The following is a 25,988-nucleotide window of genomic DNA, read 5'->3' as shown; positions in this document are numbered from 1 at the left end:
CTGACTTCTCCAAATGGGGCTGGGAATTTGATGAGAAGAAGAAGCAATGGATACCGTTCTGGACCGTTTCGGCAGATGCCGGTAGCGCCTGCAAATGCTGCAGGGCCGGTCTCCGCTGCACATCGCTCTCTACTTACGAGGGTGGCTGCGTAAATAACGAATGTGACCAAGCCCAGAGATGAAAAGTTAGGCACTTCCATTTGTTGTGTACCTCGTGAGGTTAGAAACCAGGAATTTTCAGCTGCCTCTGCTCCTCGTGTCGCTATAATTGAGGAATATTCTCGATGTCGTCCATTCCACGAGGTTAACAAGACATGAGTGTAGCTATGTGAATAAGCATGGTGTGTTATCAAATCTAAATGGAGTTCTCTGAAACTATGAAGTTCAATAAAAGGCATGCATACGATAATGACTTTTGTTTCATGACTTGGAAATGTATTTGTGGTTGTGATTTGTGATAAGGTAAATACCAACCTTGACCTTGACACATGATCTTGACCTATAATCACCAAAATGACATTAGGACTGAACTCCACAGCCACGAAAATCCCTATTTCGACGTTGTGTTTGTGATTCTACTACTTGTAGTACATGAGTTATGATGAGGCCTTTGCCACCTGGCAGCCATATTGGATAGGGTGACAATTGAGCTCGACTCCCAGCAGAATTTGAAATCATATCACCGAAGGTAACTCCAGCCAAAACCTCGAAACTTTGGATAAATGTGCACGATTTTTTTTGACTAAGGGCCCCTAATAAGAGGGGCCCAGGGTATGGCCTATTGCTCCGGAGGCCCGAGTAGACGTACTCGGGAGGTCAATATGTTCCCGTGCACGTCTCGCTATTTAAGCAGTCAGACGTGACCGAGCGGAGTCATCGTCCGAAAGCCGACGCAACTTTACACCCCCACTCACCGACACAGTATCCAAATGTATGCAAATCCAGTAATGCTATGCAAATTCAAAACAGTGGAATGAAGGCAAATCCTTTACTCAGGATAAACAAAAACACAGGGTATACAACCAAACAACAGATGAACCAAAGGAAATCCCACTGACATGTGGTGGTAAAGAAAGAATAAGTACTGAAATAAAGAGACAGCCACCAAGACAATGCAGACTAGACAATTAAACGCCCCACCAGATATCCCTATCCTATACCAAGGGGGAGAGGAGGTGGTCAAAATAACAAAGGAATATTTGCGAGGGAATAAAGAAAAATAAAAGGCAAAAAAGAGGAGGAGGGGAATTCAGGCCTGTTTGAGATGACGTTTCAGTGGCCTCGTCTCAGCCACAGGCCCCAAGGATAGCATATGCATATCTATCTATCTATCTATCTATCTCTATCTCTCTCTCTCTCTCTCTCTCTCTCTCTCTCTCTCTCTCTCTCTCTCTCTCTCTCTCTCTCTCTCTCTCTCTCTCTCTCTCTCTCTCTCTCTCTCTCTCTCTCTCTCTCTCCTGCTGTCTGTTGTGATTTGGGTGTGGCGTCATGGCCACCGAAAGGAGCTGCTCTGTCGTGTGGTGAGTCGACAGTGTATTGTTTTTGTCCCTACAGCCCCCCCCCCCCCCCCCCAATCCCTTCTCTCCTTTCCTGTTACATCCCATGTGCCTCTGGCGTTTTGTTCTCGAGTTTCAACTCATTTGTGTTAGAGAGAGAGAAATTGAGAGCGGGCACATTTTGGGTGCGGCCTATCCGTTTTGACGACGCTTTGTAAGCCTTGTTTATGCTTATAATGAGTTTTTGGTTTTTCATTTTAGCTTGATTTATTTAGGTTCGATACCTTCTTGAACGGTTTGGACAAGAAGGGTGTGATAATATCGCCGGCATGGCGAATGCACACTCTCGATGTGAGGGTTTCGAGGGTTTAACCCGGAAGCACGCGTTCGTGTGTGTTCCTCCCGACGGAGTTCCTGTAGAGGACATTATTCTCGCAGTTGGGAATATTATTGGTGATGAAAATATTCGTGCTGCGTCACGTATGAATCAGAAGGTAGTTGTTTTCGTTTCAGATGATGAACTCGTCCATGACGTTGTAAGTGCACAGCGAGTGGTCATTTTATGATGGCGTCGCCGATGTTGACTCCCGCGACGAGAGTCGTTATATCGAACGCACCTCCGTTTATTTCCAATGACAGGATTATGACGTGTTATCGCGTTATGGTAAAACGGTGTCCAGGATCTCGACAATTCCTCTTGGCTGTCGGAATGAACGTGTTAAACATGTCATGAGTTTCTCATGACAGGTGTAGGCCTACATGGTCCTACCAGACCCTGGGGACGATACGGGCCTCAATATCTCATTCAAAATAAACATGGAGGACACAAACTGCCAGCTGTCTGCATCGTCCGCCATCTTAACGTGTTTTCAGTGCAGAGCGTTCGGACATTTAAAACGGTTTTGTCCCAAAACCTCGTGTGTCAGGTGTGGGAAAAAAAGGTCACACTGATGCGGTGTTTAAGGAGGAGGTTACCGTGACTCCACGAATTAACATTCCTAACGAGGAGGTTACCGTGACTCCACGAATTAGCATTCCTATTGGGAAGGAGGAGGTTACCGTGACAACACAAATTAACATTCCTAACGAGGAGGTTACCGTGACTCCACGAATTAACATTCCTATTGGGAAGGAGGAGGTTACCGTGACTCCACGAATTAACATTCCTAACGAGGAGGTTACCGTGACTCCACGAATTAGCATTCCTATTGGGAAGGAGGAGGTTACCGTGACTCCACGAATTAACATTCCTAACGAGGAGGTTACCGTGACTCCACGAATTAGCATTCCTAACGAGGAGGTTACCGTGACTCCACGAATTAACATTCCTAACGAGGAGGTTACCGTGACTCCATGAATTAACATTCCTAACGAGGAGGTTACCGTGACTCCATGAATTAACATTCCTATTTGGAAGGAGGAGGTTACCGTGACTACACAATTAACATTCCTAACGAGGAGGTTACCGTGACTCCACGAATTAACATTCCTAACGAGGAGGTTACCGTGACTCCATGAATTAACATTCCTATTTGGAAGGAGGAGGTTACCGTGACTACACAATTAACATTCCTAACGAGGAGGTTACCGTGACTCCACGAATTAACATTCCTATTGGGAAGGAGGAGGTTACCGTGACAACACAAATTAACATTCCTAACGAGGAGGTTACCGTGACTCCACGAATTAACATTCCTATTGGGAAGGAGGAGGTTACCGTGACTACACAAATTAACATTCCTAACGAGGAGGTTACCGTGACTCCACGAATTAACATTCCTATTGGGAAGGAGGAGGTTACCGTGACAACACAAATTAACATTCCTATTGGGAAGGAGGAGGTTACCGTGACTCCACGAATTAACATTCCTAACGAGGAGGTTACCGTGACTCCACGAATTAACATTCCTATTGGGAAGGAGGAGGTTACCGTGACAACACAAATTAACATTCCTAACGAGGAGGTTACCGTGACCACGAATTAACATTCCTATTGGGAAGGAGGAGGTTACCGTGACTACACAAATTAACATTCCTAACGAGGAGGTTACCGTGACTCCACGAATTAACATTCCTATTGGGAAGGAGGAGGTTACCGTGACTACACAAATTAACATTCCTAACGAGGAGGTTACCGTGACTCCACGAATTAACATTCCTATTGGGAAGGAGGAGGTTACCGTGACAACACAAATTAACATTCCTATTGGGAAGGAGGAGGTTACCGTGACTCCACGAATTAACATTCCTAACGAGGAGGTTACCGTGACTCCACGAATTAACATTCCTATTGGGAAGGAGGAGGTTACCGTGACAACACAAATTAACATTCCTATTGGGAAGGAGGAGGTTACCGTGACAACACAAATTAACATTCCTAACGAGGAGGTTACCGTGACTCCACGAATTAGCATTCCTATTGGGAAGGAGGAGGTTACCGTGACAACACAAATTAACATTCCTAACGAGGAGGTTACCGTGACTCCACGAATTAGCATTCCTATTGGGAAGGAGGAGGTTACCGTGACTCCACGAATTAACATTCCTAACGAGGAGGTTACCGTGACTCCACGAATTAACATTCCTATTGGGAAGGAGGAGGTTACCGTGACAACACAAATTAACATTCCTAACGAGGAGGTTACCGTGACCACGAATTAACATTCCTATTGGGAAGGAGGAGGTTACCGTGACTACACAAATTAACATTCCTAACGAGGAGGTTACCGTGACTCCACGAATTAACATTCCTATTGGGAAGGAGGAGGTTACCGTGACAACACAAATTAACATTCCTAACGAGGAGGTTACCGTGACTCCACAAATTAGCATTCCTATTGGGAAGGAGGAGGGTACCGTGACTACACAAATTAACATTCCTATTGGGAAGGAGGAGGTTACCGTGACAACACAAATTAACATTCCTAACGAGGAGGTTACCGTGACTCCACGAATTAGCATTCCTAACAAGGAGGTTACCGTGACTCCACGAATTAACATTCCTATTGGGAAGGAGGAGGTTACCGTGACAACACAAATTAACATTCCTAACGAGGAGGTTACCGTGACTCCACGAATTAACATTCCTATTGGGAAGGAGGAGGTTACCGTGACTACACAAATTAACATTCCTAACGAGGAGGTTACCGTGACTCCACGAATTAGCATTCCTATTGGGAAGGAGGAGGTTACCGTGACAACACAAATTAACATTCCTATTGGGAAGGAGGAGGTTACCATGACAACACAAATTAACATTCCTAACGAAGAGGTTACCGTGACTCCACAAATTAGCATTCCTATTGGGAAGGAGGAGGTTACCGTGATTACACAAATTAACATTCCTATTGGGAAGGAGGAGGTTACCGTGACAACACAAATTAACATTCCTATTGGGAAGGAGGAGGTTACCGTGACAACACAAATTAACATTCCTATTGGGAAGGAGGAGGTTACCGTGACAACACAAATTAACATTCCTAACGAGGAGGTTACCGTGACTCCACGAATTAGCATTCCTATTGGGAAGGAGGAGGTTACCGTGACAACACAAATTAACATTCCTATTGGGAAGGAGGAGGTTACCGTGACAACACAAATTAACATTCCTATTGGGAAGGAGGAGGTTACCGTGACAACACAAATTAACATTCCTAACGAGGAGGTTACCGTGACCACAAATTAACATTCCTATTGGGAAGGAGGATGTTACCGTGACTACACAAATTAACATTCCTAACGAGGAGGTTACCGTGACTCCACGAATTAACATTCCTATTGGGAAGGAGGAGGTTACCGTGACAACACAAATTAACATTCCTATTGGGAAGGAGGAGGTTACCGTGAGAACACAAATTAACATTCCTAACGAGGTTACCGTGACTCCACAAATTAGCATTCCTATTGGGAAGGAGGAGGTTACCGTGACTACACAAATTAACATTCCTAACGAGGAGGTTACCGTGACTCCACGAATTAACATTCCTATTGGGAAGGAGGAGGTTACCGTGACTACACAAATTAACATTCCTAACGAGGAGGTTACCGTGACTCCACGAATTAACATTCCTATTGGGAAGGAGGAGGTTACCGTGACAACACAAATTAACATTCCTAACGAGGAGGTTACCGTGACTCCACGAATTAGCATTCCTATTGGGAAGGAGGAGGGTACCGTGACTACACAAATTAACATTCCTATTGGGAAGGAGGAGGTTACCGTGACAACACAAATTAACATTCCTAACGAGGAGGTTACCGTGACTCCACGAATTAGCATTCCTATTGGGAAGGAGGAGGTTACCGTGACTACACAAATTAACATTCCTAACGAGGAGGTTACCGTGACTCCACGAATTAACATTCCTATTGGGAAGGAGGAGGTTACCGTGACTACACAAATTAACATTCCTAACGAGGAGGTTACCGTGACTCCACGAATTAACATTCCTAACAAGGAGGTTACCGTGACTCCACGAATTAACATTCCTATTGGGAAGGAGGAGGTTACCGTGACAACACAAATTAACATTCCTAACGAGGAGGTTACCGTGACTCCACGAATTAACATTCCTATTGGGAAGGAGGAGGTTACCGTGACTACACAAATTAACATTCCTAACGAGGAGGTTACCGTGACTCCACGAATTAGCATTCCTATTGGGAAGGAGGAGGTTACCGTGACAACACAAATTAACATTCCTATTGGGAAGGAGGAGGTTACCGTGACAACACAAATTAACATTCCTATTGGGAAGGAGGAGGTTACCATGACAACACAAATTAACATTCCTAACGAAGAGGTTACCGTGACTCCACAAATTAGCATTCCTATTGGGAAGGAGGAGGTTACCGTGATTACACAAATTAACATTCCTATTGGGAAGGAGGAGGTTACCGTGACAACACAAATTAACATTCCTATTGGGAAGGAGGAGGTTACCGTGACAACACAAATTAACATTCCTATTGGGAAGGAGGAGGTTACCGTGACAACACAAATTAACATTCCTAACGAGGAGGTTACCGTGACTCCACGAATTAGCATTCCTATTGGGAAGGAGGAGGTTACCGTGACAACACAAATTAACATTCCTATTGGGAAGGAGGAGGTTACCGTGACAACACAAATTAACATTCCTATTGGGAAGGAGGAGGTTACCGTGACAACACAAATTAACATTCCTAACGAGGAGGTTACCGTGACCACAAATTAACATTCCTATTGGGAAGGAGGAGGTTACCGTGACTACACAAATTAACATTCCTAACGAGGAGGTTACCGTGACTCCACGAATTAACATTCCTATTGGGAAGGAGGAGGTTACCGTGACAACACAAATTAACATTCCTATTGGGAAGGAGGAGGTTACCGTGACAACACAAATTAACATTCCTAACGAGGTTACCGTGACTCCACAAATTAGCATTCCTATTGGGAAGGAGGAGGTTACCGTGACTACACAAATTAACATTCCTAACGAGGAGGTTACCGTGACTCCACGAATTAACATTCCTATTGGGAAGGAGGAGGTTACCGTGACTACACAAATTAACATTCCTAACGAGGAGGTTACCGTGACTCCACGAATTAACATTCCTATTGGGAAGGAGGAGGTTACCGTGACAACACAAATTAACATTCCTAACGAGGAGGTTACCGTGACTCCACGAATTAGCATTCCTATTGGGAAGGAGGAGGGTACCGTGACTACACAAATTAACATTCCTATTGGGAAGGAGGAGGTTACCGTGACAACACAAATTAACATTCCTAACGAGGAGGTTACCGTGACTCCACGAATTAGCATTCCTATTGGGAAGGAGGAGGTTACCGTGACTACACAAATTAACATTCCTAACGAGGAGGTTACCGTGACTCCACGAATTAACATTCCTATTGGGAAGGAGGAGGTTACCGTGACTACACAAATTAACATTCCTAACGAGGAGGTTACCGTGACTCCACGAATTAACATTCCTAACAAGGAGGTTACCGTGACTCCACGAATTAACATTCCTAACGAAGAGGTTACCGTGACTCCACAAATTAGCATTCCTATTGGGAAGGAGGAGGTTACCGTGATTACACAAATTAACATTCCTATTGGGAAGGAGGAGGTTACCGTGACAACACAAATTAACATTCCTATTGGGAAGGAGGAGGTTACCGTGACAACACAAATTAACATTCCTATTGGGAAGGAGGAGGTTACTGTGACAACACAAATTAACATTCCTAACGAGGAGGTTACCGTGACTCCACGAATTAGCATTCCTATTGGGAAGGAGGAGGTTACCGTGACAACACAAATTAACATTCCTATTGGGAAGGAGGAGGTTACCGTGACAACACAAATTAACATTCCTATTGGGAAGGAGGAGGTTACCGTGACAACACAAATTAACATTCCTAACGAGGAGGTTACCGTGACCACAAATTAACATTCCTATTGGGAAGGAGGAGGTTACCGTGACTACACAAATTAACATTCCTAACGAGGAGGTTACCGTGACTCCACGAATTAACATTCCTATTGGGAAGGAGGAGGTTACCGTGACAACACAAATTAACATTCCTATTGGGAAGGAGGAGGTTACCGTGACAACACAAATTAACATTCCTAACGAGGTTACCGTGACTCCACAAATTAGCATTCCTATTGGGAAGGAGGAGGTTACCGTGACTACACAAATTAACATTCCTAACGAGGAGGTTACCGTGACTCCACGAATTAACATTCCTATTGGGAAGGAGGAGGTTACCGTGACTACACAAATTAACATTCCTAACGAGGAGGTTACCGTGACTCCACGAATTAACATTCCTATTGGGAAGGAGGAGGTTACCGTGACAACACAAATTAACATTCCTAACGAGGAGGTTACCGTGACTCCACGAATTAGCATTCCTATTGGGAAGGAGGAGGTTACCGTGACAACACAAATTAACATTCCTATTGGGAAGGAGGAGGTTACCGTGACAACACAAATTAACATTCCTAACGAGGTTACCGTGACTCCACAAATTAGCATTCCTATTGGGAAGGAGGAGGTTACCGTGACTACACAAATTAACATTCCTAACGAGGAGGTTACCGTGACTCCACGAATTAACATTCCTATTGGGAAGGAGGAGGTTACCGTGACTACACAAATTAACATTCCTAACGAGGAGGTTACCGTGACTCCACGAATTAACATTCCTATTGGGAAGGAGGAGGTTACCGTGACAACACAAATTAACATTCCTAACGAGGAGGTTACCGTGACTCCACGAATTAGCATTCCTATTGGGAAGGAGGAGGGTACCGTGACTACACAAATTAACATTCCTATTGGGAAGGAGGAGGTTACCGTGACAACACAAATTAACATTCCTAACGAGGAGGTTACCGTGACTCCACGAATTAGCATTCCTATTGGGAAGGAGGAGGTTACCGTGACTACACAAATTAACATTCCTAACGAGGAGGTTACCGTGACTCCACGAATTAACATTCCTATTGGGAAGGAGGAGGTTACCGTGACTACACAAATTAACATTCCTAACGAGGAGGTTACCGTGACTCCACGAATTAACATTCCTAACAAGGAGGTTACCGTGACTCCACGAATTAACATTCCTAACGAAGAGGTTACCGTGACTCCACAAATTAGCATTCCTATTGGGAAGGAGGAGGTTACCGTGATTACACAAATTAACATTCCTATTGGGAAGGAGGAGGTTACCGTGACAACACAAATTAACATTCCTATTGGGAAGGAGGAGGTTACCGTGACAACACAAATTAACATTCCTATTGGGAAGGAGGAGGTTACCGTGACAACACAAATTAACATTCCTAACGAGGAGGTTACCGTGACTCCACGAATTAGCATTCCTATTGGGAAGGAGGAGGTTACCGTGACAACACAAATTAACATTCCTATTGGGAAGGAGGAGGTTACCGTGACAACACAAATTAACATTCCTATTGGGAAGGAGGAGGTTACCGTGACAACACAAATTAACATTCCTAACGAGGAGGTTACCGTGACCACAAATTAACATTCCTATTGGGAAGGAGGAGGTTACCGTGACTACACAAATTAACATTCCTAACGAGGAGGTTACCGTGACTCCACGAATTAACATTCCTATTGGGAAGGAGGAGGTTACCGTGACAACACAAATTAACATTCCTATTGGGAAGGAGGAGGTTACCGTGACAACACAAATTAACATTCCTAACGAGGTTACCGTGACTCCACAAATTAGCATTCCTATTGGGAAGGAGGAGGTTACCGTGACTACACAAATTAACATTCCTAACGAGGAGGTTACCGTGACTCCACGAATTAACATTCCTATTGGGAAGGAGGAGGTTACCGTGACTACACAAATTAACATTCCTAACGAGGAGGTTACCGTGACTCCACGAATTAACATTCCTATTGGGAAGGAGGAGGTTACCGTGACAACACAAATTAACATTCCTAACGAGGAGGTTACCGTGACTCCACGAATTAGCATTCCTATTGGGAAGGAGGAGGGTACCGTGACTACACAAATTAACATTCCTATTGGGAAGGAGGAGGTTACCGTGACAACACAAATTAACATTCCTAACGAGGAGGTTACCGTGACTCCACGAATTAGCATTCCTATTGGGAAGGAGGAGGTTACCGTGACTACACAAATTAACATTCCTAACGAGGAGGTTACCGTGACTCCACGAATTAACATTCCTATTGGGAAGGAGGAGGTTACCGTGACTACACAAATTAACATTCCTAACGAGGAGGTTACCGTGACTCCACGAATTAACATTCCTATTGGGAAGGAGGAGGTTACCGTGACTACACAAATTAACATTCCTAACGAGGAGGTTACCATGACTCCACGAATTAACATTCCTATTGGGAAGGAGGAGGTTACCATGACAACACAAATTAACATTCCTATTGGGAAGGAGGAGGTTACCGTGACAACACAAATTAACATTCCTAACGAGGAGGTTACCGTGACTCCACGAATTAGCATTCCTATTGGGAAGGAGGAGGTTACCGTGACAACACAAATTAACATTCCTAACGAGGAGGTTACCGTGACTCCACGAATTAGCATTCCTATTGGGAAGGAGGAGGTTACCGTGACAACACAAATTAACATTCCTAACGAGGATGTTACCGTGACTCCACGAATTAGCATTCCTATTGGGAAGGAGGAGGTTACCGTGACTACACAAATTAACATTCCTATTGGGAAGGAGGAGGTTACCGTGACAACACAAATTAACATTCCTAACGAGGTTACCGTGACTCCACAAATTAGCATTCCTATTGGGAAGGAGGAGGTTACCGTGACTACACAAATTAACATTCCTAACGAGGAGGTTACCGTGACTCCACGAATTAACATTCCTATTGGGAAGGAGGAGGTTACCGTGACTACACAAATTAACATTCCTAACGAGGAGGTTACCGTGACCACGAATTAACATTCCTATTGGGAAGGAGGAGGTTACCATGACTACACAAATTAACATTCCTAACGAGGAGGTTACCGTGACTCCACGAATTAACATTCCTATTGGGAAGGAGGAGGTTACCGTGACAACACAAATTAACATTCCTAACGAGGAGGTTACCGTGACTCCACGAATTAGCATTCCTATTGGGAAGGAGGAGGGTACCGTGACTACACAAATTAACATTCCTATTGGGAAGGAGGAGGTTACCGTGACTCCACGAATTAGCATTCCTATTGGGAAGGAGGAGGTTACCGTGACTTCACAAATTAACATTCCTAACGAGGAGGTTACCGTGACTCCACGAATTAACATTCCTATTGGGAAGGAGGAGGTTACCGTGACTCCACGAATTAACATTCCCAATGAGGAGGTTACAGTGACTCCACGAATTAACATTCCCAATGAGGAGGAGGTTAACGTTACTCCAATTAACATTCCCAACGAGGAGGAGGTTACCGGTACGCCACAAATTAACATTCCCAACGAGGAGGAGGTTACCGGTACGCCACAAATTAACATTCCCAACGAGGAGGAGGTTACCGGTACGCCACAAATTAACATTCCCAACGAGGCGGAGGTAAACCTTAATCCACGGCTTATTGTTCCCAATGAGGATGAAACAGCAGCTCAACCTCCAATGTTATTCCTCCTCTGCAAAGCGTTGCTATGGATACCGAATCTAAATTGGTGACCAGTAAACGAAGAGCACTTGATGAGTCATTAACACCAGGTACTGTTAAAAAGGTCGTGCTCGATGTGCAGACCTTCGGTGCAGAAACTCTTCAGGATGCTCCTGAGATCTCAGTGCAAAACGTGGACCAAATAAATGAAACGGAACACCTGGAGAAGTGTAACGGGATTTTAAACGGTACAACAAGGTGCTTCCATTACCCGCACGGACGAGGGTGATGAGGTAACTATGGCTGACAGTGAGTCAGTGAATGATACGTCATTGATCCGACCACATGAAGGTGATCAAACTATGGTCCAACATAATGATGTCCATTTAACAAATGAGGGTGTAAACGCAAATCCACAGGAGTGTGGAAACAATGATTTGACTCCATTTGAGGAAAGTCGAAGTCAGTCTGCCGATGTTTCCCAAAACCAGCACTCTGGGGACCCCCAGACTTGTTCATAAAACAGGAATGGCTGAGGGTATCGACCCAGATCCCTCTGGGGCAATGTCTGACTTATCGGAATCAGAGGAGGAGGTGGATGTGAGGGTTGTATCACAATCAATGGAAGATCAGCCCCGAGTCCCTCCTCATCTTGTTTTCTCGTTTCTCAATGAAACGTACAGACAACGGAATGTTGTCATTTTTGATCATTTCCCCGACTTGACTCACTTTATTGAGGCTGCAAAACTGGTCCTAAAAAAAATCTGAGGAGCTAAACCAAACAAAATCACAGTTTCATCGACTAAAGAAAATAATAACAACGGCAAAGCTTGAGTTTTCTCGGCATCAGACAAAATTCACAAACAAATATGAAGACGCTCACCCTTTCAACTCTTAATATAAATGGTGGTGGGGTGAGTAACATCCGCCAGATCCAAGTAAATAGTTTATTCAAACGGAAACAAGTTGATGTGATCTTACTGCAGGAAACTCATATCATTGAGAAGGTTGAACATGACTGGTGCAGCATGTTTAAAGGTGAATGCTTCTTCAGTAACATGTCGTCTGTATCTGCTGGAGTTGGGTTCTTGTTAAAACCAGGACTTGTACCTGACTCAAAACCAGGACTTGTACCTGACTCAAAACCAGGACTTGTACCTGACTCTTGTCTCTTTCAGGAGGTGATAAAGGGCCGGTTTGCTTCCCTGGAACTGGTGATTAATAACCTAAAATGTATTATTTTTAATGTATATGCACCGAGTGAAAGTACTGACTTTCTTTACTGTCGGGGTAAACCAATTAAAATGGTTTGACCTCAATCAGTGCATATGCATGGGGGGTGATTTGAATTGCACGTTTGAGCCCAAATTGGACAGGAACTCACCAGAACCACACCCCGAAGCTCATGGTGACCTCTCCCATTTCCTTTCCGTCGTGGGTTTTCTTGATGTATGGCGCTTGACACACCCAAATGACCAACAGTACACATGGTGTCGATGTTCCAATGGTCAAGTGTCCTTCGCGAGGCTTGACCGATGGTACATCACCCCACGTTTTAGGAATACGATAACCTTCTCAAATATTGTCCTGTCTATATTCTCTGACCACCACATGGTCACTATGGGCCTATCCTTTCCTCATTTTAAGCATACTTGTGCCTATTGGAAATTTAACACGAGGATTTTGGACGATGCCTTTCTTAAGGAAGCCTTTCGCAATCTATGGATAGCAGTAGTTGAAAAAAAGCCCCGTTTTGCTTCCATTAACCTGTGGCGGGACAATATGAAAACCCATATAAGGCTGTTTTGTCAACAGTTTAATTTTTATGTCACCCATGAAAGTCGAGTCACACTGGCTCGGCTAGAAACTGAAATTCTAAAACTGGAGAACAAACTGGCGAAACAACAGAATGAGGCAAACTATAAGTTACTCCTTGAAAGAAAGACCCAACTTAGAGAACTATTGCAGGAGAAAGCTGCAGGATTATTAGTTAGATTAAGAATAAAAAATATTAAAGTATCAGATAGCCCGAGCATGTTTAAAATGCATGTTGTTGTTGTTATCAGACAGCCCGAGCAAATCCTTTTTTCACCTTGAATCCGAAACGAAGCCAGCTCGGGTTATCTTATCAGTTATGGACCCAAGGAAATGATCCGTGATAAAGAATTATCAGTTATGGACCCCAGTGAAAATGTAATTGCAAATTCTGATGGGGTAAAAAATACTATTGGAAAGTACTATTCAGAACTGTTTGCAAAAAAAGATGTTTGTGAGGATAAGATGAAACTCTTTACTTCCCATCTGTCCCTGACTGAGACTCAACAGCTGGAGCTGGATGTGCCGTTGACCCTTCCTGAATTAGAATGTGCTCTGGGTGAAATGGAATCTGGAAAAGCTCCAGGAATTGATGGCCTACCAGCTGAGTTTTTCTTGGAATTTTGGGACCTTTTAGGTCCAGAACTCTTAAATATAATCCAGAATCCCTGCGAACTGGTGCAATGCCATTAACCCTAATAAGGGAGAGCAGTGGTGAGTCTCCTCCCAAAGTCAGGGGATCTCCGGCGGATGGAGGATTCGAGACCAGTTTCAGTATTGTGCACCGACTACAAACTGTTTTCAAAAGCGATGGCAAATCGTCTGAAGAAGGTCATTGGTGATCTGGTCCTACCCGATCAGACTTTCTGCAGTCGATCCATTTATGACAACATTTTTTTAGTTCGGGGTTTAATGGGCACTCACCTCGATCAAAATGATTTTGGAATAATGTTTCTAGACCTAGAAAAAGCCTTTGACAGTATTGATCATGTTTTTTGTGGCGTGTTCTGGAAGCATGTGGCTTTGGGGTTAATTTCAGAGCCTTCATATCTCTATTGTACACTGACACCTCTGGTGTAATTAAGGTAAACAATGAACTCGTTTCCCCCATACAGGTTCAGAGAGGGGTACGGCAGGGTTGCCCAGTCTCAGGATTGCTTTTTGCATTGGCAATGGAACCATTACTTTGTACGCTCAGGGAGAATATCTCTGGCCTGACGTGTTTCCCAAGGAGTCCACCATTGACGATATCAGCGTATGCAGATGATGTGTGCGTCATAATCAGAAGCAACCGGGATATTGATGCTCTTGTTAAATACTTGAGAACCTTTTTCCAGGCTTCTTCCCTGAAAGTTAATTGGAGGAAAAGCAAGCTATTTGGGTGCCTTACCTTCATAGTTGCCTCCCTGTCTCGACACATCCACCTAATTTTCCAGAAAACTTAGAATGGAAGGCAGATGGTATCGACTACCTTGGTGTGTCCCTTGGTTCCACACAATTTAGGGAAAATAATTGGGAAGGCTTGATTTGAGAAATGGAGAGGAGACTGCACCTGTGGAAAAGAGCCTTACCGCACCTTTCATTTAAGGGCCGTGTCTTAGTTGCCAATAACTTGATTGCTGCAACTTTATGGCATCGTTTTATTTGCCTACAACCACCGGAAGTGCTGCTTAGAATGATCCAGGCCAAACTTGAGGACTTTTTGGGGAGGATGCCATCATTGGCTGCGGCCAAACGTAATATGTCATACTTCATCTGAAGGAGGCCAAGGCCTTGTTCACGTGAAATCCCGCCTCATGGCCTTTTGTTTGTGCTCCATTCAGCGCCTTCTATATGTTGAGCACCTGCCAAACTACCCATTAGCCTGTCATATTTTGCAACAGGCGGGCAGACTCGGCTATGGTCGTGAAGTATTCCTGCCCCACCTCAAGTATGCGGATACATCAATGCTCCCTATTTTCTACCAGAGCCTTCTCAATGCCTGGAAAGGTCTTACAGTGAGTCGCAAAGAGGACACATACTCCCCAGGGATGTTCGAAGTTGAACCGCTGTTTTTCAACCCTCTCTTCCCTGATGTATTCAAGAGCCGTGATTTTTGCCAATGCTTCATTGATGCAGGCATGAACAAAGTATGGCACCTTTGGCCAAACTCCGGTGTAGGGTGGAAGACTGTGGAAAAAATTTCAAATATGACAGAAAGTCGGTCCAAGAGGACAATCGGCTTAATATTGAGGAAAGTCGTACAAAAAGGTCATCAGCTACGGGTATTATGGACTCAGAATACACATGGATATCCTGATGGGTCATATTTCCCAGAACTGATTTTTGACTGCTCCCCCAGAGAACTTCCACCTGTTAGCACAGGGACAAATGAATTGCAAGCTGCTAGCAGCAAGAGCCTGTATAGGCATTGCGTGTCCCTAATTCTCGGTGTTTCTTCATTAAACGGAGTTGCACGCTGGAAGAGACTACCTGCCGGGCCCCCCACTGAACCTATATGGGAAGCGATGTATTGTAAGCAAATCACCAAAAGAACAGGGGATCTCCAGTGGCGCATTGCCCACTGGATCATACCATGCAATACATATGTGAGGAATTTTGCCCCAATATCTGCATGATGCCCCTTTTGCTCTGTAGATGAGGATGTATTTCATTTTTTCATTGGCTGTGAAAGACTTTTTCCATTAGTTAACTGGTTGAACTTTGTATCACACAAATTGAATTTCAGATTTAATTTTCGTTCCTTTATTTTTGGGTTCAAAAAGAAATGTAAACAAGACAAAAATATGAACTGTTGTGTTTTTTTGTAGCAACAGCAAAACTTGCTACATACTTGTCAAGAAAGGAGAAGCGTAACGGTAAACCGCTTCACCAATATGTAACGGTAAACCGCTTCACCAATCTATAACGGTAAACCGCTTCACCAATGTGTAATGGTAAACCGCTTCACCAATGTGTAACGGTAAACCGCTTCACCAATATGTAACGGTAAACCGCTTCACCAATATGTAACGGTAAACCGCTTCACCAATGTGTAATGGTAAACCGCTTCACCAATATGTAACGGTAAACCGCTTCACCAATGTATAACGGTAAACCGCTTCACCAATGTGTAACGATAAACCGCTTCACCAATGTGTGATGGTAAACCGCTTCACCAATATGTAACGGTAAACCGCTTCACCAATGTGTGATGGTAATCCGCTTCACCAATGTGTAACGGTAATCCTCTTCACCAATGTGTAACGGTAATCCTCTTCACCAATGTGTAACGGTAAACCGCTTCACCAATGTGCAATGGTAAACCGCTTCACCAATGTGCAACGGTAAACCGCTTCACCAATGTGTAACGGTAATCCTCTTCACCAATGTGTAACGGTAAACCGCTTCACTAATGTGTAATGGTAATCCGCTTCACCAATATGTAACGGTAATCCTCTTCACCAATGTGTAACGGTAAACCGCTTCACCAATGTGTAACGGTAAACCACTTCACCAATGTGTAACGGTAATCCGCTTCACCAATGTGTAACGGTAAACCGCTTCACTAATGTGTAACGGTAATCCGCTTCACCAATGTGTAACGGTAAGCCTCTTCACCAATGTGTAATGGTAAACCGCTTCACCAATGTGTAACGGTAAACCGCTTCACCAATGTGTAACGGTAAATCCGCTTCACCAATGTGTAACGGTAATCCGCTTCACCAATGTGTAACGGTAAGCCTCTTCACCAATGTGTAATGGTAAACCGCTTCACCAATGTGTAACGGTAAACCACTTCACCAATGTGTAACGGTAATCCGCTTCACCAATGTGCAGCGGTAAACCGCTTCACCAATGTGTAACGGTAATCCTCTTCACCAATGTGTAACGGTAAACCGCTTCACCAATGTGTAACGGTAATCCTCTTCACCAATGTGTAACGGTAAACCGCTTCACCAATGTGCAACGGTAAACCGCTTCACCAATGTGCAACGGTAAACCGCTTCACCAATGTGTAACGGTAAACCGCTTCACCAATGTGTAACGGTAAACCGCTTCACCAATGTGTAACGGTAATCCTCTTCACCAATGTGTAACGCTAAACCGCTTCACCAATGTGCAATGGTAAACCGCTTCACCAATGTGCAACGCTAAACCGCTTCACCAATGTGTAACGCTAAACCGCTTCACCAATGTGTAACGGTAATCCTCTTCACCAATGTGTAACGGTAAACCGCTTCACCAATGTGCAACGGTAAACCGCTTCACCAATGTGCAACGGTAAACCGCTTCACCAATGTGTAACGGTAAACCGCTTCACCAATGTGTAACGGTAAACCGCTTCACCAATGTGTAACGGTAATCCTCTTCACCAATGTGTAACGGTAAACCGCTTCACCAATATGTAACGGTAATCCTCTTCACCAATGCGTAACGGTAAACCGCTTCACCAATGTGTAACGGTAAATCCTCTTCACCAATGTGCAATGGTAAACCGCTTCACCAATGCATCATCATGACGTTTTTCACTGCGCTTGTTCTGCAAGGGGTAAAACTTGAATTTAATTTTTCCAACACCATGGCTGAATTTGATGTGTTTGTGGAAAAATCGTGTTTGGAAAATGTTTGTGAAGTTCACCAAAATGAGTTGGTTTTATCTCTTTTTTAAATAATCAAGTCTTTATATATTTTTGGTAGTATTGCTTTATTTTATGTTTTTGTAAAAATGAAATGATTAATTGCTATACTCGTTGTTGCCTTGCTTTCTTTTTCTCTCCTGTATTGTACGGATTTTTGATTTGTAAATTGTACATACACAGTTATATTTTTGTGATAAAAGGATCTTCGTCAGTCAGTCTCTCGTGTCTGTCTTTCTTTCTTTCTCTTTCTTTCTTTCTTTCTTTCTTTTTCTCTTTCTCTTTCTCGTTCTCTTTCTCTCTTACTCTCTTACTCTCTTACCCTCTTACTCTCTTACTCTCTTTCTCTTTCTCTTTCCCTCTTACTCTCTTACTCTCTTACCCTCTTACTCTCTTACTCTCTTTCTTGCTCTTCTTCCTCACTGTTCCTTATTTCCTTCTCAGAGCCTCCACTCCTGAGGTTCTTGCCCAAGAAATTATGCAGAGGCCTTGAAGGTGGAAGAAGGTCGATAAGGAAGGTCTTTTAAACAGAAGAATGAAAATAAAATTTGAAAAAAAGAAAAAAAAGAAGCTATTCTGGTCCAACAGCCGACCTGGCATTTCACCTGAGATACACCTTAACTGTGACACCTTATCGTTACTAAGCAACCAGCCCCACGAGCAGAACCTTCATTATTGGGCAATAAACCCCACGAGTGGAACACACAACTCCATGTGGAGGAGCTTTGTCAAGCAACCACATCTTTGTATTGACAGCACAATGTTCCCTGATATTTACAAATTGTACAATTGCATAGTGTGTGGTGCAATAACGGCATTACCTCCTTTGTTCGCAGGCGGTTCTTGCTGTTGATCAGGTAGGCGGCCTGATCCACAGCAACCAGTGCAACCCGTGAAAGTGGTGCTCCTTTGAGTTTCAATTCCAGCATTTCCCCTGGTCTCAGCTCATTATGATCTGGAGTAATTATGAACTGAGGGGGAATATACAATGCAGACCTGGTCTCATAATGAGGTGACACCAGAAGATTAGCAACTTGGCAACACTAATATCTCAAGAAGATGAAAGGCTTTGTACGGATAAACTGGGGACAAGGACAATTACTGCAGTATATGGGATTCTGACCTGGGCTCATCGTATCATGCGACAACTGCTCAATTGTGATGCCAACATTTTCTACGTCTGCTGACCTTTTAATCCACTTGCTGTATACTGTTAATTACCCTCGCCAGAGGAGAGGGTATTGCATATGGTCCTGCTTGTTCGTTACTTGCGAAAATCGAAGATTTTTCAAGTATATTGGTTAGTCTTGTGCGTTGTGACTTGGCAAAACAATAATAAAAAATTGACAAGTATAAAAATCACTCCGGTGTGTGTGTGTGTGTGTGTGTGTGTGTGTGTATATATGTCTGTGTGTGTGTGTGTGTGTGTGTGTGTGTGTGTGTGTGTGTGTGTGTGTGCGTTTGTTTATGTGTGTTTGCCTGTGCGCTCACTTGTACTTGCCTAGAGGTCACAATTTTAAACTGATCTTCACGAAACTTCACCAAACTGTAGAGTTCGTGGTCCGACAGAATCCTAACTATTTTTGAGGTCAAAAGGTCAACATAGTCCAAAGATCAACCACGTATTTTGGAATTTCTAAAATCCTCAATTTTCATCCGATTGACTTGAAATTTGAATAGGATTTACATATCGGCGACTGAATTCAACCACCAACTGTTTCTGTTATTGTAACCACCAACTGTAAACAATCCCTCCCAGACATGTAAATGTTTCTGTTATTTAAACACACTCTTAAACATGCCCTCACCGACATGTAAAAGTCTATTTTTTTATTTAAGCGCACTCTTAAACATGTCCTCCCCAACGTGTTAAAGTTTCTTTGTTATTTAAACGCACTCCGAAGCATGTCCTTACAGACATGGAAACATTTTTTTGTTATTTAAACACACGATTAAACATGCCCACACCGACATATAAAAGTTTATTTCTTATTTGAATGCACTCTTAAACATGTCCTCCCTGACATGTAAACATTTCTTTGTTATTTAAACACACTCTTAAACATGTCCTCCCAGACATGCAAACATTTCTTTGTTATTTAAACACACTCTTCAACAAGCCCGCCCAGACATGTAAACATTTCTTTGTTATTTAAACACACTCTTAAACATGTTCTCCCAGACATGTAAACATTTCTTTGTTATTTAAACACACTCTTAAACAAGCCCTCCCAGACATTTAAAAGTTTCTTTGTTATTTAAACACACTCTTAAACAAGCCCTCCCAGACATTTAAAAGTTTCTTTGTTATTTAAACGCACTCTTAAACAAGTCCGCCCAGACATTTAAAAGTTTATTTGTTATTTAAACGCACTCTAACACATGTCCTCCCAGACATTTAAATGGTTCTGTGTTATTTAAACGCACTCTTACACATGTCCTTCCAGACATTTAAAAGTTTCTTTGTTATTTAAACGCACTCTTAAACATGTCCTCCCAGACATTTAAAAGTTTCTTTGTTATTTAAACGCACTCTTACACATGTCCTTCCAGACATGTAAATGATTCTTTGTTAGTTAAACGCACTCTTACACATGTCCTTCCAGACATGTAAATGATTTTTTGTTATTTAAACGCACTCTTACACATGTGCTTCCAGACGTTTAAAAGTTTCTTTGTTATTTAAACGCACTCTTAAACATGTCCTCCTTGACATTTAAAAGTTTCTTTGTTATTTAAGTGCACTCTTACACATGTCCTTCCAGACATGTAAATGATTCTTTGTTAGTTAAACGCACTCTTACACATGTCCTTCCAGACATGTACATGATTCTTTGTTATTTAAACGCACTCTTACACATGTCATTCCAGACATTTAAAAGTTTCTTTGTTATTTAAACGCACTCTTACACATGTCCTTCCAGACATGTAAATGATTCTTTGTTATTTAAACGCACTCTTAAACAAGCCTTCCTAGACATTTAAAAGTTTCTTTGTTATCTAAACGCACTCTTGAACAAGCCCTCCCAGACATTTAAGAGTTTCTTTGTTATTTAAATGCACTCTAAAAAGGCCTTTCCCAATGTGTAAAAGTTTCTTTGTTATTTAAACGCACTCTTAACAGGCCTTTCCCAATGTGTAAAAGTTTATTTGTTATTTAAACGCACTTTTAAACAAGCCCTCCCAGACATTTAAAAGTTTCTTTGTTATTAAAACGCACTCTTACACATGTCCTTCCAGACATGTAAATGATTCTTTGTTATTAAAACGCACTCTTACACATGTCCTTCCAGACATGTAAATGATTCTTTGTTATTTAAACGCACTCTTACACATGTCCTTCCAGACATTTAAAAGTTTCTTTGTTATTTAAACGCACTCTTACACATGTCCTTCCTGACATGTAAATGATTCTTTGTTATTTAAACGCACTCTTACACATGTCCTTCCAGACATGTAAATGATTCTTTGTTATCTAAACGCACTCTTGAACAAGCCCTCCCAGACATTTAAAAGATTCTTTGTTATTTAAACGCACTCTTAAACATGTCCTCCCAGACATGTAAACATTTCTTTGTTATTTAACTGCACTCTTACACATGTCCTCCTAGACATGTAAATGATTCTTTGTTATTTAAACACACTCTTAAACAAGCCCTCCCAGATATTTAAAAGTTTCTTTGTTATTTAAACGCACTCTTAACAGGCCTTTCCCAATGTGTAAAAGTTTCTTTGTTATTTAAACACACTCTTAACAGGCCTTTCCCAATGTGTAAAAGTTTCTTTTTTTATTTAAATGCACTCTTAACAGGCCTTTCCCAAAGTGTAAAAGTTTCTTTGTTATTTAAACGCACTCTTAACAGGCCTTTCCCAATGTGTAAAAGTTTCTTTGTTATTTAAACGCACTCTTAACAGGCCTTCCCCAATGTGTAAAAGTTTCTTTGTTATTTAAACGCACTCTTAACAGGCCTTTCCCAATGTGTAAAAGTTTCTTTGTTATTTAAACGCACTCTTAAACAAGTCCGCCCAGACATTTAAAAGTTTCTTTGTTATTTAAACACACTCTTAAACAAGCCCTCCCAGACATTTAAAAGTTTATTTGTTATTTAAACACACTCTTAAACAATCCCTCCCAGACATGTAAATGTTTGTTATTTAAACCCACTGAACAATCCCTCCCAGACATTTAAAAGTTTCTTTGTTATTTAAAGGCACTCTTAAACAAGCCCTCCCAGACATTTAAATGCTTCTGTTATTTAAACACACTCTTAAACAATCCCTCCCAGACATGTAAATGTTTGTTATTTAAACCCACTGAACAATCCCTCCCAGACATTTAAAAGTTTCTTTGTTATTTAAAGGCACTCTTAAACAAGTCCTTCCCAGACATGTAAATGCTTCTGTTATTTAAACGCACTCTTAAACAAGCCCTCCCAGACATTTAAATGCTTCTGTTATTTAAACACACTCTTAAACAAGCCCTCCCAGACATTTAAAAGTTTCTTTGTTATTTAAACACACTCTTAAACAAGTCCTCCCAGACATGTAAATGCTTCTGTTATTTAAACGCACTCTTAAACAAGCCCTCCCAGACATTTAAAAGTTTCTTTGTTATTTAAAGGCACTCTTAAACAAGTCCTTCCCAGACATGTAAATGCTTCTGTTATTTAAACGCACTCTTAAACAAGCCCTCCCAGACATTTAAATGCTTCTGTTATTTAAACACACTCTTAAACAAGCCCTCCCAGACATTTAAAAGTTTCTTTGTTATTTAAACACACTCTTAAACAATCCCTCCCAGACATGTTAAAGATTCATTGTTAGTGCATGGCCTCATATTAGACGCAATGACTGACAATTACCACATTAGCCACCTGATGGACTTTCTCTGAAACGGGGACTTATGGATTGGGTCTCATCCACCTGTCCGTCCATGCGTCCACAACCATATCTCAGAGATGGTTGGACCGATGTTGTTCAAACTTGGCGCAAGCACAGCACATGTCGGCATATCTGTGCACCTCACTTTACTTTGCGATCCGATCAAAGATTGCGGATTGGTAGAGTGGCGGCCATTTTTGTTTAAAAATAATAATACCGATAATGACCACGTCCCCAACCATTTCTCGACATGCAATCACCGATTTTGTTCAAATTTGGCACAAACACAATACATGAGTATACATATGCAGAACATTTTATTTTGTAATCTGACCAAAGATGGCCGACTGATGGCCTTTAACTCCATTCAGCAAAATTACTATAACTATGGCTGGGGCTGTAACATTTAATGTGTTTTTCTCCTTGTTTTCCTACATTTCACTATAACTGAAGAATCAACTATATTTCATGTGTACACCGTGTTCGGACATGGATTTACTGATCAATAATTGTAGCTCTGATATTGGACCAAAAGCTGACCCATTTCAAAGTCTCATACGGGTGTATATTGCAGAGTTCAAACTTATACACTCTTCCGCTGTCATATATGCACAACTCAACATAAATACACACCTCGTCATAAATACACACCTCATCTTTGCAGTCTTTTTTCACATGGACAAGGACAGAGTCAGCAACCATCTTCGTAGACACCAGGTAGAAGGCCAGTACACGAAATGATGGTATCATGTCAGCAGTCACATCCACAGACATAACCACAGACAATGCCGTATTGTAAGGTATTCGAGACGAATGTAATATTCGACCTCGGCTGATCACCTGTGGAAGCATAAATCACACACATTGCCCTTTTCTAAGTTCTGTTTCTCATCTTTTAGACCGGCAGCTAAATCTCATAGGGCCCTAGATGAAGGAGTTCGTTCAACACCCACTACATAAAAGGTTTGACACCATAGGTAGTTAGTATGGACCCTCTAGATCACTGCTAGGTAGGTAGTCATCTCAAATTGTGGTAGCACTTTTTTTTCTACAGGTCATTTTATAAACCGACATGTACACGCCGTGAAAAGCAATAATATTAAGGGGTAGGGGCAACATAATTTACTATTTATTAACTTTTTAAAATCACAATGAAGTCATTTTGGTATCAATATGTGCCTAATGGAATGCTCTAACAGTCTAATGCAACTGTATAGCAACATAATAGGTTTTGGAGGAGGTATAAACCAAAATAGTGGGGAGGGAGTGACAAATAATGCTCCTTTTTGGTATCATTTTTAATATAAAAATCAAAACTTAATATTATTATTGCTTTATTATTGCTTTGATATTCCCAATTTTAAAAACAAACGCAAGCACCTCTCCTTGTGAAAATGTTGGCTTCAGTATGACCCAAACATAAGTATACTATGAACTGAGCAAGTTACAAAAGTCTGAACAAGTATGCAATTTTAGCTCTTTCACGAGCCTCGATTCAGTATACAAAAAAAACCAAAAAACATTTGCATGAATAATTAGTCAAGTGCCATGATCTGAATATTTACAGTGCAGATGAAAGAAATCATTCACCAACAAGCTTCTTTATAAAATGTGACCTAAATATGACTTTGCTAGTGCTTGTATTGCTACGGTACACTGGAAATGAGGAAGCTTTTCGCATTCACAGGAAAAGCAGCTCAAAGTATACCTTCATTGAAGACGGTGTCCCATCCAGGCTGGTGAAACACAAGTTCTGACCATACATTTCTTTGGTCATATCTTGTTTTAAAACAACAATAATAATGCAGCTAATTTATGAATATACAATGTATAGTAACAAGATATTCATTTCTCTAGTTTACATGTATCTGTAGTGCAGGTGCATAACACATAATAAACCCCATAAGAAAAGTTGTGCTTAAAAATAGTATGACCTATGTTTACAGTTTAATTAGTCATAATCCTCATACTCTGAGTCATGGAAGGATGAAAAGGGGTTGCAACATTCCTCATGTCCCATACATTTACAAGATTCAGTACAGCCCAAATCGTTGACTTGCACAAACAGTCTGCTCTACGACATGTCCTGCATCCACAGCTTGTTAATTCTCACAGTCCACTTGGTGCAGGATCCTTAGTCATTAGGACTGCTTGCAGAGAGTCATTCTGTACTTCCAAACCATGCTCTTCTGGGAGTGGTAAGTGTCACATGGCATCAAGGGACTTCTTCCAGACATATGCTTGAAAGTTTGCTCGTTTACGGTGTTGAATAAGGCTGTCATTAGTTGGAGGAAGCCCTTCATTCTTTTTCTGCTTCTGGCAGAACAACCAGTACCGCACATCATCAACCTTCGTTCCAGCCTTTGTTGATGTATATATAAGTTACAAATGAATTCCTCACACGATTGCGCTAAGTTGTCACTCAGGGGTAAGGAGTTTCCCAGATTGCCAAGACTGTCTTGATGTGTCTGGCTCTCAATAAGAACCTTGAACGCCTTTCTCTTGCCAATACCTGAAAACGAACTTGGAGAATCGCAACCAGTCACTGCGTGGAATCCAGGTAAGGCACTGCAAACTCTGTGGCCAAGATCGGTAGTGATGGTGTGAATAGGTATAAACTTACAGAGGCAAATTATACTGTATATATTGTTTCTAATCGTACTTCTGTAAAATAGTTGAGAATCAACAACAATTTTATATAAAAAATGATACCAAAAAGGAGCATTATTTGTCACTCCCTCCCCCCTATTTTGGTTAATACCTCCTCCAAAACCTATTGTGTTGCTATACAGTTGCATTAGACTGTTAGAGCATTCCTTCAGGCACATATTGATACCAAAATGACTTCATTGTGATTTAAAAAGTTAAGAAATAGTAAATTATGTTTCCCCTACCCCTTAATATTATTGCTTTTCACGGCGTTTACATGTCGGTTTATAAAATGACCTGTAGAAAAAAGTGCTACCACAATTTGAGACGACCACCTACCCAGCAGTGATCTAGAGGTTCCATACTAACTACCTATGGTGTCAAACCTTTTTT

At 42.0% G+C, this 25,988-nt stretch overlaps 1 protein-coding gene across 1 annotated transcript in view; it reads right to left on the bottom strand.

The window, feature by feature from the left end:
* The window catches only part of LOC137439162 (complement C3), a 421,636-nt gene that overhangs the window by 312,894 nt on the left and 82,754 nt on the right, over positions 1–25,988 (bottom strand). Inside the window, exons 13-14 of the mRNA XM_068134902.2 lie at positions 23,598–23,786; positions 18,887–19,036 (exon numbers count right to left, since the gene is read on the bottom strand). Coding sequence (XP_067991003.2) covers positions 18,887–19,036; positions 23,598–23,786 — 339 coding nt within the window. The remainder of the gene's footprint in view (positions 1–18,886; positions 19,037–23,597; positions 23,787–25,988) is intronic.

The sequence above is a fragment of the Myxine glutinosa genome, chromosome 13, assembly GCF_964187855.1.
Source record: "Myxine glutinosa chromosome 13, kmMyxGlut1.1, whole genome shotgun sequence".
Classification (NCBI taxonomy): Eukaryota; Metazoa; Chordata; class Myxini; order Myxiniformes; family Myxinidae; genus Myxine; species Myxine glutinosa.
This window is presented reverse-complemented; position numbering and strand designations above follow the sequence as displayed.